This window comes from Gavialis gangeticus, unplaced genomic scaffold (genome assembly GCF_001723915.1).
Source record: "Gavialis gangeticus isolate Ggan-Ray unplaced genomic scaffold, GavGan_comp1, whole genome shotgun sequence".
NCBI lineage: Eukaryota > Metazoa > Chordata > Crocodylia > Gavialidae > Gavialis > Gavialis gangeticus.
The window spans coordinates 93,252,016-93,267,751 of record NW_017729033.1 but is presented as its reverse complement, the minus strand read 5'-3'; the positions used below and the strand labels follow the sequence as shown (position 1 = coordinate 93,267,751).

The 15,736-nt window shown below is 43.5% G+C and overlaps 1 protein-coding gene across 8 annotated transcripts in view; it reads left to right on the top strand.

The window, feature by feature from the left end:
• Positions 1-5,156: 5,156 nt before the first annotated feature.
• Positions 5,157-15,736, top strand: part of PDLIM5 (PDZ and LIM domain 5) — a 238,739-nt gene continuing 228,159 nt past the window's right edge. For 7 of the 8 annotated variants that reach the window (XM_019526196.1, XM_019526195.1, XM_019526194.1 and 4 more), the window contains exons 1-2: positions 5,157-5,261; positions 9,665-9,802. In XM_019526196.1, the coding sequence (XP_019381741.1) occupies positions 9,707-9,802 (96 nt within the window). In that variant the 5' untranslated portion in view covers positions 5,157-5,261; positions 9,665-9,706. Of the gene's footprint in view, positions 5,262-8,765; positions 8,844-9,664; positions 9,803-15,736 lie in introns of those variants that run through there. The other variant, XM_019526191.1, reaches the window with a different exon arrangement.

Below are 15,736 nucleotides of genomic sequence, written 5' to 3'. Positions count from 1 at the left end.
CCCAAAACAGACTTACCAGCCAGATGCCACTCTCCATGCTGCTGGGCTGAGCTCCTGGCCACCTGCATGCTGCACTGCAGCTGCACACATGCATGAGCATTTATTGGTGACATCATTGACCACAAGAGCCAAAAAAAAGCTGATTGCTGAAACCGTCAATTTTCCTTATATCAGTGCCGATCCGATATGGGGCCGATGTATCAGTGCACCTCTAGTTACAAGTGGTCAAGGTTTTGATTCTATGAGCTGTTCCATGTGGGTTGGCTTGCTCTATTTGAATGCAGGTCCTTTTGCAGGATGGAGGGTACAAATTAGTTCTAACAGGGCACGTCTACACAAGACATTTCATAGGTGCTAGGGTCGGAAGCGACCTCAATGGGTCATTGAGTCTGACACCCTGCCCATGGCAGGAAAAAGTGCTGGGCGGGAGGCAGATGATTTATGCCCAGTAGACTAATTAGCTGCACATTAAATGTCACAGCATCTACATGTGTGCCCCTATTCGGCTGGAGTAAACTGATTTTTAGTATAGTAATAGTATCCATAAGTACTATCCTGCTGCCATGTAAAAAAACCTGCACAGCAACACATGTGTAGACACTGCCCTGACTGGCTGCCTATTGGCCTGCCAGCTAACTCTGCACTGAAGCATTCTCATGTCCCAGCAAGCTCCTCTGCTGCACATTGAGCCAGGGGACCAGCCCTAGGGCTGGCAGTTTTACCCTCCAGGTCCTGTGCCAGCCAGAGCTGCTCTGACTCAGCTCAATGTGCTGCAATCCCAAGCACATGTTCAAATGGCAAAAAACTCTGGAGTTTATTACTCCCAGGCACACATTCAAATGGCATGCCCAGGAACAATAAACTCTAGAGCAATAAACTCTGGAGTTCATGGTTTTCCATTAATTACTTGTGTAGATGAGACCATGGTGTATTATTCAATGGGATCATTTGATCACAGAAGCTTTCTGCTTGAAATCATTTGCACTGTGATTTTAAAAATGTTTCATAAATGCAAATGATATCTGCTTCCAGTCTTCAGCAAAAAAAACCATCTCACAAGACCAACCACTGTAGCAAGCCAACACCTCTTCTTTTTCCCCAAGTTAGGAAATAACTAGAGAGAGAAAATCAAACACAAACCTTACCCTTCCATCTCCTTCCCTAAAAAGACCAGGTAAATGTCTGGGCCACGCACTGTACATTCTAAATCAGCAGATTTCTCATGTTTCAAATCAAAAGTGGTAGTAATTGTAATACTGAAAGCCCTCGGGGAAAGTAAATACCCTACTTACAGTTCCTTTTCTTTCCACAGTGACAGGACTGTGGTTATAATGCCTTCATTGACTACATGGGAACACAGGACTGTAAGCACCCCCTAGGTCACTGAGTCCAGTTCCCTGTTGTTATAGGTAACCCACTGACATTATCTCTGTGAAGTATTTGAAGCTGGAGATTTTATCCCCCATCAGATGTCTCTGTCTCTTTAGTAGATTAAACAAACCAAGCTTTATGGACTTCTCTTGCAAGATGAAACTTCTAAAGTGTAGACCATTCATAGAATCATAGAAAATTAGGGTTGGAAGGGACCTCAGGAGGTCATCTAGTCCAACCCCCTGCTCAAAGAAGGACCAGCCCCAACTAGACCATCCCAGCCAAAGCTTTGTCTAGCTACATTAATAGCCTCCAAGGATGGAGATTACACCATCTCTCTGGGTAACCTGTTCCAGTGTTTTACTACCCTCCTAGTGAGAAGATTCTTCTTATTATCTAACCTAAACTTCCCTTGCTGCAACTTGAGACCATTGCTCCTTGTTCTGTCATCTGCCATGACTGAAAACAGCCTAGCTCCATCCTCTTTTAAATCCCGCTTCAGGTAGTTGAAGACTGTTATTAAATCCCCTCTCAGTCTTCCCTTCTCTAGATTAAATAAGCCCAATTTCCTCAGCCTCTTCTCATAAAGTCATGTCCCCCCCAGCTCCCTAACCATTTTTGTTGCCCTCCACTGGACTTTCTTTAACTTGTCCACATCCTTTCTGTAGTGGTGGGCCCAAAACTGGACATGGGACTCCAGATGTGGCCTCATTAGTGCTGAATATAGGGAAATGATCACTTTCTTGACCTGCTGGCAACACAGCTATCAATGTACCCCAGTATGCCACTAGCCTTCTTGGCAACAAGGGCACACTGCTGGCTCATATTCAGCATATTGTCCACTGTAACCCCCAGGTCCTTTTCTGCAGAGCTGCTGCCCATCCAGTCAGCCTGTACTGGTGCACAGGATTGTTCTGTCCTAAGTGCAGAGCTTTGCATTTGTCCTTGTTGAACCTCATGAGATTTATTTTGGCCCAATCCTCCAATTTGTCTAGGCCACTCTGAATCCTAGCCCTACCCTCCAGTGTATCTACTACTCCCCGCAGCTTAGTTTTCATCTGCAGACTTGCTGAGGATGCACTCTGTGCCATCTTCCAGGTCATTGATAAAGACATTGAACAAAACCAGCTCCAGGACTGACCCCTGGGGCACTCCACTTGACACTGGCTGCCAACTAAACATTGAGCCATTGATTATTACCCTCTGAGCCTGATGCTCCAGCCAGTTTTCTATCCACCTTCCAGTCCATTCATCCATCCCATACTTCCTTAGCTTGCCCGTGAGCATGTTGTGGGAAACCATGTCAAAAGCCTTAGTAAAATCAAGGTACACCACAGCCAGTGCTCTCCCCATGTCTGCAGAGCCAGTCACCTTGTCATAGAAGGCAATCAGGTTGGTCAGGCATGACTTGCCCTTGGTGAATCCATGCTGGCTGTTCCTTATCACCTTCTTCTCCAATTGCTTAGCAATGGATTCCTTGAGGATCTGCTCCATGATTTTTCCAGGGATTGAGGTGAGGCTGACCAGTCTGTAGTTCCCTTGATCCTCCTTTATGCCTTTTTTAAATATGGTTTGACCTTTTCCAGTCCTCCAGGACCTCTCCTGATCACCATGAATTTTCAAATATGATGGGCAGGGGCTTTGCAATCTCATCAGCCAACTGCCTCAGCACACTCAGGTGCAACCCATCCGGCCTCATGGACTCATACATCCAGCTTTTCTAAATAGTCCCTAACCTGTTCTTTTGCCACTGTTGGCTGCTTGCCTCCTCCTCAAACTGTGATGCCTGGTGCAGTAGTCTGGGAGCTAACCTTGCCTGTGAAGACTAAGGTGAAAGACGCATTGAGCACTTCAGTCTTTTCTTCATCCTCTGTCACAGTGTTGCCTCCCCCATTCATTGATCCTTCCCCTGATCCTCCTCTTGCTACTGATATACTTGTAGAAACCCTTCTTGTTACCCTTTATATCCCTTGCTAGCTGCAACTCCAGTTGCACTTCGGCCTTCCTGATTTCATCTTTGCATGTCCAAGCAATGCTCTTATATTCTATTTAGTTATGTGCTAGTTATTCCTAGCAGTTGTTCTCTATACCTGTTCTAGTTTGAGAACATCTTTCTTAAACTCACTTCTCAGTGATCAGAATCAAATGCAGAGTTCTTAACAATTCATATAGTAAATTCTGTCCATACACACACATACATGAGAGGTGTGGTACAGTGCTCTGAACATTGGCCTGACAGCAAGTAACTTCCCAGTTCTAGGCACGGCTTTGACAATAACTTCTTTTGTACCCTGGAATGAGTCACTTCTTTGAGCTAGTCTCTGGCTGCAAAGTAGGGAGGAGAATACTGTCTGAGAGGAGAATTGTATCAAGTAAGTGATGTATACACAGTGCTTCCAAGACAAAAAGTGCTGAAGTAGGTGTTAGCAGGGTCTCTATTGCTATATAAGGTGTGCTCACCTGGAGTGAGAGACTGTGGGACCTGAACCTATTCAGCCTCCACAAGAGAAGGCTAAGGGGGGACCTGGTGACTGTCTATAGACTCACTAGGGGGGAGCAGAAGGGTTTGGGGGAGACGCTGTTTCCCCTAGCGCCTGCTGGCATAACAAGGAGTAATGGGCACAAGCTGATGGAGAGGAGGTATAGATTGGACATCCGCAAAAACTACTTCACAGTTAGGGTGGCTAGGAGCTGGAACCAACTTCCAAGGGAAGTGGTGCTGGCCCCTACCCTGGGGGTCTTTAAGAAGAGGCTGGATGCCTACCTGGCTGGACTCATTTGAGTCCCGTTTCTCTTTTTGGGGTTTTTTGTTGTTCTCCCGCCCTGGCGGGGGGTCGGGCTAGAAGATCTACTAGATCCCTTCCGACCCTTAATCTATGAATCTACGAATCTATGAGTGGTACTGTTGGCCCTGTGGGGTCATATGCCTGCAGTCTGACTGGGAAAGGGAAGCACAGAGCTGGAGCCAGCATTGGGGAACCTTGGCAGCTCAAAATCTTCCCCAGGCAGAACAGTGTCCCCATAGCTTACACCATTACAGGGCAAAACCCTGGCACAAAATACTTGGATTGTGCCCCAAAATGTTACTGTCCCTCTATCCCCATTGTGGTGTATTTCTCTTATGAGCTGCCTGTTGATTTTTTTTTCTCCTGCTGGTGTGGTTATTAGTGTATTTTAAATAGAGATATGCTTGTGGATGGTCACACCCTGAAAGGAATCAGTGCAGTTTTAACCAGTTGGGGCTATTTCATTTATTTTAGTCTTTGTTTTGTTTGGCAGGATGGAGGGCAAGTTCCCAGGACAGTTTGGTAGCCACGGGTCCCCTGGGGTAGCACTCAAACTTAAGGCACCCCTGGTTAGGCTGGCAGCAACCCTCAGAAAATGCCCAGGTGCCAGGGCCCCAGCCCTGGTGCTACAGACCCCGCTCTTCCTTTCCCTTTGGTTTTTGGCCTGTGGGAAAAGAAGAGAGCCATGCTTCTCTTGCAGCGCCTTCAGGAAGCCCACAGCAGGGCGGGAAGTTTGTATGTCTTCACTCAGAGCTCGTGGTGGAGGTGATAGCTTTTGTCTAGACCAGCTAGATTTTTGCAACAAGAAAAAAAAATATTTCTGTGCAATATACTTATTTTCAAGGCTGCGGAGTGTGGTGGTGAAAGCCCGGAGGGGATGAGGCTGAAGTTGGTTCCTTGTTCCCGGCGGCTGGTTCTCAGCGAGCCGCAGTAGGCACAGAGGCGCATCCGGGGCCCAACTCCAGCCTCCTCTGAGGGCGGCACCCCGCCTCCGCCCGCCCGGCGGGGGAGGAGCGCGCGGAGCTGGGAGGAAGTGCGCGCGGGAGCCGGCACAGACCCGCCGCCGCCGCCGCCGCCGCCCGCACCTGGCTCCGCGCCTCCCTGGTGAGTCCCGCGAGGCGGAGGGTGAGGTGGGCGAGCCGGGAGGCGGCTGCCCTGTGCAGCGCCCGAGCCTGCATTTTTTTGGGGGGGAGGATTGGAAGAGAAATCACCCGCGCACTTCATCTTCGCAGCGCAAGAGCGGGGTGGCACCCCCCTCCCCCCCTTTAGGGGATCGCCGCATGCAGGGCTCAGATTATACTTGGACTGTTGGGGGTCTGCAAAAAAAGACTGAGCTGCCCATCGCGATGGCCTAATAAAATCGGAGACCCCCCCCCAGGTTACGACTTTCAAATCTTACAGGAGGGCTCTTATCTCTTATGGCAGGGCTCAGCTTCTCTCCCTTGTAATTCGAGCCCTGGCATGTGCCACAGGGTGGGTATGGCAGGCCTGGGGGGCTGCTGGGCTGGGCCGAGGAGGGCTCCCGGTTGTGTGCCTCCCTCCTTGTCAGGCTTAGAGGTGAGCAGGTGGCTGCAGGAGCAGGGAAGCTTCAACTAGCTCCGGCTGCAGGATGGGGTTGATGCCCTATGGCTTTGTGTTCCCGCAGCTTTGGCGCCTGCCAGGCCGGGGTGTGGAAGCCAAACCGCTGACTCCTCATGCACTTGCAGAGGTGTCACATCTAGAGTAAATACCCCATAGAGCCCACAGCTCCTGAAGGCAGATGCTACACATCTCTGATTTAGTGGGTCCATAAAGGGGAAGTCTTTCCTGCGTAGCTCAGGTTGGATATTAGGAAAAACTTTCTCGCTAGGAGGGTGGTGAAGCACTGGAACAGGTCACCCAGAGAGGTGGTGGCATCTCCAACCTTGGAGGTTTTGAAGACCCAGCAAGACAAAGCTTTGGCTGGGGTGATATACTTGGGGATGGTCCTGCTTTGAGCAGGGGGTTGGATGAGATGATCTCCTGAGGTCCTTTCCAACCTAACTTTCTGATTCTGTGATTCTTTCAGGGTGACAGTTACAACCAAGTACAGCCACTGTAAAGGGAGGAAAGTCATTTGTCTTGCTGAAATACAGTGAACCAGCTATTTAGCACATGAGCACTGGCACGTTTGTAGTGGCAGGAAAGAGGCTGTTCCCGTGGAGCACAGGCACCAGTTCCTTGAGTTGGAGTAAACCTTTGGTTGTCTTATTAGCAGGGCAGGCCTATGATATGCAGTTGAGCTGTGCTGGTTCCATCCAACTGGCAGCTGACTTGTGCAAATCGCGTTTAGGACTAGGTTGTGAAACCCTTGCTGAAAGTGGAGAGCGTTTCCGCAGTTAAGGCTACTGAGTACTTCCCAGCATGAATTAAGGTTTCATAATTTAGCCCTGAGCCATTTCATTGCACTGCACTCCTACTTGAGACAGTACTGAGACACTGGGTTGTACCTCTTCTTCATTCATGGGAAATTCTTTAAGGTATTCTAGATGGCCTAAGCAACTCAGCAAATCTGTTTTTTATAGGGACCTTCTTTGGTCTCCTTCCATCTTTAAAAAAGGCTCTAGGTTATGAGACGCAGACATTTTACTGCAGAATTGAAGCGGGGGGTGGGTGAGGAGCCGTGTGTGGTTCACTATTTTAGCATACCAAATGACTTTCCCTTATTTGCAGTTACTGTACTTGTGTCGTAACTGTATCTTTTCCTGGATTTTTTTATTTATTTTAACTGCCTTTTTTTCCCCACATGAGAGGGAAGGGGTAGAAGGAGGAACCAACACTCATTTAAATTTTGTTTTAGGAGGAGCAAAAGTTTCTCTCAAGCTTGCATATTGGTGTTTAGCATGTGTCCTGAAGCATGAGATGAGGTTCACTTTTTCCACTGTCATTAAGTTTCTGATAGCCTATAATTTCAGTGAGCTTAATTTAGAGGGAACAGAAAGGCTTCTCTTTCTTATGGGGGTGAAATCCCTGATAGGTTAAAATCCTGTATTTATATGGGACTTGGTTACTGGAGAGGGCGATTCAGTTAGTTGCTGGTTCTCACTTTTAGTAATAAGCAAGCCCCATAAGGATCATATCTTCACTTTTGTAGATGCTTTCCCTGCTGTATGTATGAGAGGGTGAAGAAAGAAACTTTAGAACTAGGCACAACTTGTACTTCTGGATTTATGCTCGATCAGACTTTGAAGAGGGAGGAGGAGTAACTAAGCCAAGTTCTGTCTTCGTAGAGTTCAAGATCAGCCCTTTTTGTGGCTTCTGGTGTATAGGTGCCAGCAATTCAGGGCCTGCCTTGGTACTGAAGCAAGTATAAGTAATAATAAGTATCAGCTAAGTATTGTTAGCTTAAAATTCTAATTTAGGGCTGTTGGCCCATGGAGTGCGTGAGCCCTGAGAGAGTTAAGTTGTGGCTCCCAGGCCCCTGCCTGGCATCCACTGCTCTTGTCACTGGTTATATAGCAGCCAGAGTATCCGGCTGCTGTCTACCTCTGCCCTCTGGCTTGTGCATTCTGTCTGCCCCAGGGAGCAGTGCAATGTGGTAGGGCTTGGTGTGGGATGCTCAGGGTGTGGGTGTGTGGTGCACTGGTGGGGGTCACCTACATGGGTACACACTGCAGTGGTGGAGGGGGGGCACCCATGTGGGGTGATTGCAACAGGGGGGAGAGCAAGCATGTGGTGGTGTGACCAGGCGGGGGTATGCAGCCGAGGCCTGTGGCCCCCACTGGTGTGGTCCCTGACTACTTAGATGTTGAACAGCTGTGTCCTAATTAAAAAATATTATTTTGCCAGTCTCATTTACCATGGTAGTCTCATTTTAAATGTACTACTGGTATGAAAAAAGTGGATGTTTTGACCCTTGTGCTTGGTTTCCTTTACAAAGTTTTACTGGTGTGGCTATGTTGGCTATGGAATATGTAAAGATCACAACGTCCAGGTGACATAGCTTTGCCAACTAAACACCTAACATGGGTGTAGCTGTCAGTAGTAAATAGCCTTGGCTTATGTTGTTGCAGCAGGTGGTGTAACTATGCCAACAGAGACTCTCCTTCTGCTGGCATAAGTGCCATCTTTGCTAGAGGGCTTTTCTGATAGCTATGCTAAGGTGCTGCTACAGTGTTACGGCGTCAGGCTATGTTGTATAGACAAGCCCTCAATGAAGGAATAATGCTGAACAACCATTCTTTCAGTGTGGTGTGTTGGGAAATTCATTTAATGAAGCCTAGGACTCTTAACAGGTGACTCTAATGCATTGTTAAGACTTCTGAGAGTTTTTTTACTTCCCAGATATTACTATGTTGTTTTCATAAGAATGCAATTGCTTGATAAGTAGAGAACCTATAAATCTATTTCCACCAAAATAAAAACACCAGTGGTGGTGAAAGTGTGATGAAAAACAACCCTTTCAAGGCTTGGTAATATTTGAAACACAGTCTTTTACTTAACTGAAGTTCCACCTTAAATCTGTTATATTAACTATGGCATCTTCCCATGCTTTGGTGTAGTTTTACAGTAATCCACCCTCTAGTGTGCTCTATCTCTCTCCAATATATAAAAATAGAAGGCAGCTACTACCTAAGATGTCATTGTAATGTTTCGTATCTGAGATGAAATGTGAAGCTGTTACCTTTGATGCTGAATAAAAATTAAGTGCAGGTTCGCCTTTTAAAGGTAATCCACCACCTGGGTATGGAGAGGAAGGTTAAAGGGAGTATTTTTTCTTAAACATTACCTTTGTGTTTGGATTTGATATAAAACTTTATCCACTAGCAGAATTTTTCTTCACCTTCTAATACCTATGTATGTCTTAATATGAAATTGAAAGTAGGAGTGTAATTGTAGGTAAACATTACAAGGTGGGTGGGAGCGAGAACTTGTTTTTCTCCAAATAACTTTACACTTAAACCTTGTTTTGGCTTTGTTTCAGAATTGTTTCCAAAATATGCATACTTTTGGAAATGAGTTTTGAAGTAATGATGATTCGTACCTGAAACTAAATGTATAGGAGCATGTTGCATGCATTTAGTGAGAAAGGAACAAGCCACTCTGTGATACCTTAGTCTTTTAAAACATTTTTTATAGAACATTGCCAATTTGAATTGTTTCAACATTTAAATGTTATAAGAACCAATTTCAAAAACCTTAAAAAGTACAGAAATATTCTTATTTAATTCCAAAGAAAATAACTGTTAATTGTCCCCATGCAGTGTTTGAAAACCAAGCATTGCAATACCAGGATTCAGAATATAAATCTAATAGCAAAAAAAAAGATGTCTGTTTCCATTTTTTCATGTTTTTTAAACTGATAGCCACCAACCCCCAGTGTACAAATAATGATGTTAGACTGAAAAATCTTGTGATTTCTCATTATGTAAAGTCTTGTAGCACAGATAAAGAAAACTGTATGTAGAATATAATTGACCATGCCTTTTTGATTTAAGGTGTTTGTAATTTATTTAAAATGTTTTTAAGCAAATCAAATTATTTTCCAGAGACGTTGATCAAGGTCCAATTCAGGATAATCATCAACCATCATGAGTAACTACAGCGTGTCTTTGGTTGGCCCAGCTCCCTGGGGTTTCAGGCTTCAAGGTGGCAAAGACTTCAATATGCCTCTGACTATCTCTAGGGTGAGTAGGTTTGCTCTTAAAGCCTTTATACAGATGTCCACTGGTACCTGAAACCTGGCAAGATGAGTATCACTGTAATGTGATTTGCTGACTAAATGGAATTAGGTTCACTGACTGACAAGGTTCTTTGGGTTCTGGATGCCAAGGGTCACTGGTCACTTGTTCTGTGGGTGTTCACTTATTTCTTGGGGGGGAAAAGAGGCAAAATACTTTTAAAAAATAAGCCAAGTTAACTTTGTATAATAGTTGAATCCTCAAGTAGAGTTGCCTTGGAGACCATACATTTATTCTTTGAAGTTTTTCTTTCTTTTCTTGAGAAACATTTTCTTGCAATCTGTGTTTCCATAGATGTCAGAGAAACAGAAAGAAGGTTGTTAGTTTATAGGCAGTATAATGCAATTTTCTGTTAAAGGTTAGGGACAGAGATGTAGCTGCATGCCAGTCAAGCTGCAGATTTCATGGATTTTTAAACAAAAAGCAGCCCATGCTGCTATGTGGGCAAATCTTAAGCCTTTCAAGTATCTGTTCCTTTTCACAATAAAAAGGGCAATTTAATTACAGTAGCTGTAAACAGTGTGCCATTAGCATGCTTGAATGAACTTGCCAGTTTCTCACGGGTATTGTACAGTATAGGTGCTCTTAACTGCTATTCAAATGATTTGAGGAGCTAGTCGCAACAAATGCAATCTTTGTCTGTCAAAACTTGTCAATAGCAATGAAGTGTCTGGCTAGAGTCAGCTGCCCTCAAATAGCATTCTCAGTGAATATTTTTCTTTCAACCTGGGCTGAGTTTCAAACTTCACTAGAATGTCTGAAGACTTTGTATTTGGCATGAATTACATTTGTACAGGCTTCGCAGCATTAGAAGTTTTCTAGCTAATGGGTGAAGTCATCTTAGTCCTCTGAGCTATTTGCTCCTTCTACATAAAGCAGTTTTTAAATTGCAGTTCTGCTATAAAAGATTACCAGCCCCCAACATGTTTTTTTAGGTTAGTGACAAGAATAATTTATTCTTACACCTGTTAGAGAAGTATCAGTTCTGGGAAAGGGTATTGAGTTCTATTTGTATTTATACATCATTTAAAATATTCTTAGGTAATTTGAATTGCAGTTCAAATTTTGATAGTTCATTTAGATGTGGCTCATGTTACTCACCTCACTGTTATACTGGTGAGATCAGGGTAAAGTTGTGGCCTTGCAGAGATTTATTGTGCATGTGCGTTGGTGGGCAGTGCTGGGGTGTGGGGGGAGGGCAGGATCTGTAATCCAAAATGGAGTGTTGTGGGTATGCTTGCATACAAATTAACTTTATTGTAATATATATCCAAATCAGAAAGTGGGAAACTTTTGTTTTTTATTTTTTGAACTCAGCTCTGCTTCCTAAGTGATTCGCAACTAGAGTACCCCTTGCTACATCCTTTGAAGGGTGTTGGGAGGTGTGAGGAGATAAATACAGGTTCGGGCTTGTCGTATTAGACTGCTTTCTTTGGAGCTACTCTTCAAAAATAATTGCATTTCTTAGACTCAAGAATTGTATTCAAATGTTCCCTAAATTCTTCAGGAATGTCATCTTGGTCTTTAATATATCCTCCTGTGTGTTCAGGCTCTTACAGGGTTGAGATTTTTTTAAATCAGACCTTAATCCAGGTTATAATTTAGTGGTTGTACTTTTACATCTGCAAGGAATTGTCTATAGTAAAATATGGCTGGCTGTTCTCATGACAAACAGGGTGCAAAATTAGAGGTTGTCAAGACACGTGGCATAGACATTCTTGTTTTGGAACTCTTACTTGCTATGCATCACTATGTACTTAACCACATATACTTTAAATATTGGAAAACAGACATACTATTTGTAATGGTTTCTAGCATATGCAACAGCCAGAGTGCAGCCACGGTATGTATGTGGGCAGCTATATGCCAAGAGTATTGTAGGGAAAGGGAGAACATGAAGACTATATATTATAATATTAAGTCTGTATAATAGACTTAGCATTGATTAATGTACCACATAGATTAGGCATGGTAAATGTGTTTTTTGGATTGGTACAAGGGAAAAGAATTGGGTTAAGCTAAGGCTGTTAATGTGCACCCTGCCAATTTTTGCCTGACTGCCACTTGCTGCATTGCTCCTGCAGTTGCTGTGGCTAGGGGTTTCTGAAGCAGGGGCACAGCCGGAGGCAGCCTGCTGCTCACACAGTGGTAAAGGGCAGAGGGATTTCATACTGCTGGTACAATGTATCTGGGGTTCATGGTAGGGATCCTAGGGAGCTTGAGCAATGTGTGGCCAGGTGGTGGCCAGGGGCCCATGACCCATGTAGGATGTGGTTCCCAGCTTTTCAGAAGGTGGATAGCCCTAGTTTAGACTATCATGTCTCCAGGTCTCAGTTCTGGAATTCTGTACCACCAAGAAAATGCATTTTACTTTTCCTAGGTTTTTTTCTTTTGGTCTGGAGTTGAAATATACTTAGCTCTGATATGCTGATCGCCCCCTTTCTTTTCTTCTAATAACTTGAACAGTCTGGTGTGTTGTTCCCGATACACTAGAACAGTGTGTGCTATGCACTTCCCTTTTCTTCCTGATGAAATCTGAATGCTTTCCATGTATAGGTAGACTGCTGATTTGAAGGGAGTTGGACAGGCTGCTTTAAAATTATAGGGTAACAAAACAGAAAAGTTGTTTTTGATGTCTTACAAAAGTCTTGCTGATACTTAAGACCTCTTTGGCTTTTGTACATTCATGCATACAAATGCTTTCTAGGTGGCGAGGGTAAATCTTGGTCATTGTGTCCAAAGTTAATATCCAACTGGTATTTAGTTCTGACACCTTGCAATTAAGTTTAAACAATACTTAGTACAATAATGCTATTCATAAAAGTTTAAATAACCTGTAAAGTTGCATTGTAAAAAGTGTTTATTTGTACAAAGTAACTTTGAAGCAATCCCAGATGCTTTCCTTTAAAATTCATTTGGTTTTAATGAAATTATTCATTGATGCTGTCACAAGATAGACCATTGTGAGTTCTTCCATAGGGATCTTTGTAAAGTCTCATGAATTAAGATACTACAGGTTAAAAAGTGCAAAGTATGTGTAACATATTTGACGCTACTTGTATGTTTGTACATCTAATCTTGTAAACCAGGAGCAGTGGTTGAAATGAATGACTTCTTATCAAATAATGCAGAAATGTTGCTACTTAGAAATGAGTTAATTTTTATAGCATGTAGCTCCCTGATTGCATACTGAATTTTGTAATGTATAGAATATAAGCATTATTATAACTTGTATATGTCTTTAGGACCGTAGGGTTTTTCTCTCGAAACAGTTTTATAGTGCTTCTAGTGATATATCTGGGCTTTAGAGAGCCGGTAGACTTTTTCCCCCCCATCCCTTGAGAGGGAGAAATTTGTCTAGCATGCATTAAACAGTCTCCTCTGAGCCTACAGAGTACTACAAAACAAGAATAAATCTAGGCATGGAAGGATGCAAAGGGAGTAGTCAGGGAGATGGTTGGGAGGGGTGTAGGAAGTGGGAGTAGTTTGTGGGAAAAGATGGCAGAGATATTGGTTGGGTCTCAGAGAGATTCTGGAAGTGAGAAGTCTGAATTATGGGCCACAGGCTGCAAGGTGTTGATTGTTTGGCTGTCATCCAAGAAGGTGCTCAAGCACATATGCAACTATATGTATGTGACTAACCACATGGGAGTGTTTGTACGATTTAGAGTGCAGGATCCAACAATGGGGTTGAAAAAATCAGATAAAGACTGCCTGATCTAGTGTCCATATGTTTCATTGTGGCTGTCTGTCTTAATTAAGACTGATATAGGGGCCTGATCCCATTTGTGGTCACCTCCAATAATAGCAGCACTGAGTCAATAGCTAGGAACATAAATCCAATAAATTATCATAACTAGATAATGCTGTAGTAGTACTTCCAATCAGAGGCAAAAATTAGTCTGCAATCAAGGAAAGTAGAGATTACTTATTGTATTTATTTGAATCCAAGATGAGTTTTGTGTTTTGTTTTTGTTTCTCCCCCAAACAACATAGGGGAAGAGTGAAGTTTAATTTTAGGTTTGAGTACCAGCTCAGGGCAGGCAGTGGCTCAGCTTCAGCTTCAGCCCCAGGCTTTAAGTTCAGAAATGTATTGCTAAGTGCTAATGCTTTCATGCTAGGTCTGCACTGTGGTACTCAAATCAGATTCTTTTTAATTAAAACAAAATCCATCCGTATTTGTAAAGGATCTACTGTACATGAGAAATTGTGCAATTATTGATGTCTCTGCAATCCTGTTGGCCATGGGTAATCTGACTGATTCTTTTGTGCACTATTTGGTACTGGCATTGACCACCACTATTTGGCCTTTTTCTGCTGAATCCCTTTTTATTGTGGACTCTTGGGAAAGCTCCCCCTTACTGTCCCCTACACACATTTCTCTAAGTGTGAAAGAAACTTCTGTATGGTCTGACTTCTTGAGATATAGTATTAATTTCTGGCAGTTGGTTTATCTTCTACACTTGTCTAAAGTAACCATGATAAACTCAATAAGTACAAGTGTAACATTAGAGTTGTCAAAACTGCTGTCCTCTGCATGATGAAATGATGACTACTTGGTGTCAGTGATGTATTTGTTATGTTATGATGACCTGAAAGCTGTAACTGTTTGGATCTTATCCTAAATGTAAGTTTGTAATGTTTGTAGCATGCCAGAATAGGGATTGTGTTTGAAGGTGACAGGGGATTTTTTGGGTATTGCTTAATGCTGTTCCCATAGCTACACTTAATATGAAAAATTGAGGAAACCATTTTTTCTGATTTTAAATTGAATCACAAGTTACATGACACAGAAGTCTCTTTATGGATAAAATATTTAAAGTTCAACGTTTTGGTTTTTACAAGTATTGTTCAATGGAGTTCCTGCAAAAGACACTTTTTGTGTGGCTTTACTATTTTCTGCTGTAATATTTTGTGAAGAGCACTCTTTACGTGTTATATACAGGATCTGTTAGTCTTAAGTACATTTTTCCACCTGCAGCATTGCAGCTTCTTGTACTGCTTGCTTGACCCGAGTCTGAAAATAACCATTTAATAGTCTCCTCTTCTCACTACTTAAAGTTCCTTCCTGCCCTCTCTTCTTCTTTGCCCTCCATTATCTCCCTGCCCCAAGAAAAAGCTGCCAGGAAGTGCAAATGAGTCTGGGGAATTTGGAACATTTTCATTGTAGTCTTTCCTGGATGTGGCAAGCTCACTGTGCATGTGTCTGGTGGCCAAGACTGGAGCGCCTGGTGGTGAAGGGGGGTGCAACTGCATGATCGCACCCTGGTCCCTACTCATGACAAAATGTACCAAACATGGCTAAATCAGACCAAGCATACCATTGAAGTAATTGGGTAGCATGGTATAAACCCAGATGATATGTTGGTATTACTGCAGACTCCAAAAGACAGAATTTTTATGTGGTCTGTGGTTTAGACTGGGAACTTGGAAGATACGGGTTCAGTTCCCTTACACTGTTTAAAGTTTACTATTCCCATTATAATAAAATGGTTTTATTAATAACACTCCTAGATATGCATCAGAAGTGGAGTGTTTACTGCCTTGCACTCTTAAAGTTGATTCACAGATTCCCAGAAGTTTAGGGCTGGAAGAGGCCTCGTGAGATCCTTGGGCCAGCCCCGCTGCGCTGGTCAGGAAAGACTGCTGAGGTCAAATAACCCCAGCAAGGTGTACATTTAGTCTCCTTTTGAAGATCTCCAGGGTAGGTGCCTGTACCACCCCTGCTGGGAGCCACACGAACTGTAAAGAAGTTTTTCCTTGTATTCAGTCTGAACCTTCTTCTAGGAGTTTATGACTGTTGCTCCTGGTTTCCCCCTGGGGTGCTTTGGTGAATAGTTGTTTGCTTACCCCCTGATGCTCACCCCTGATATACTTGTA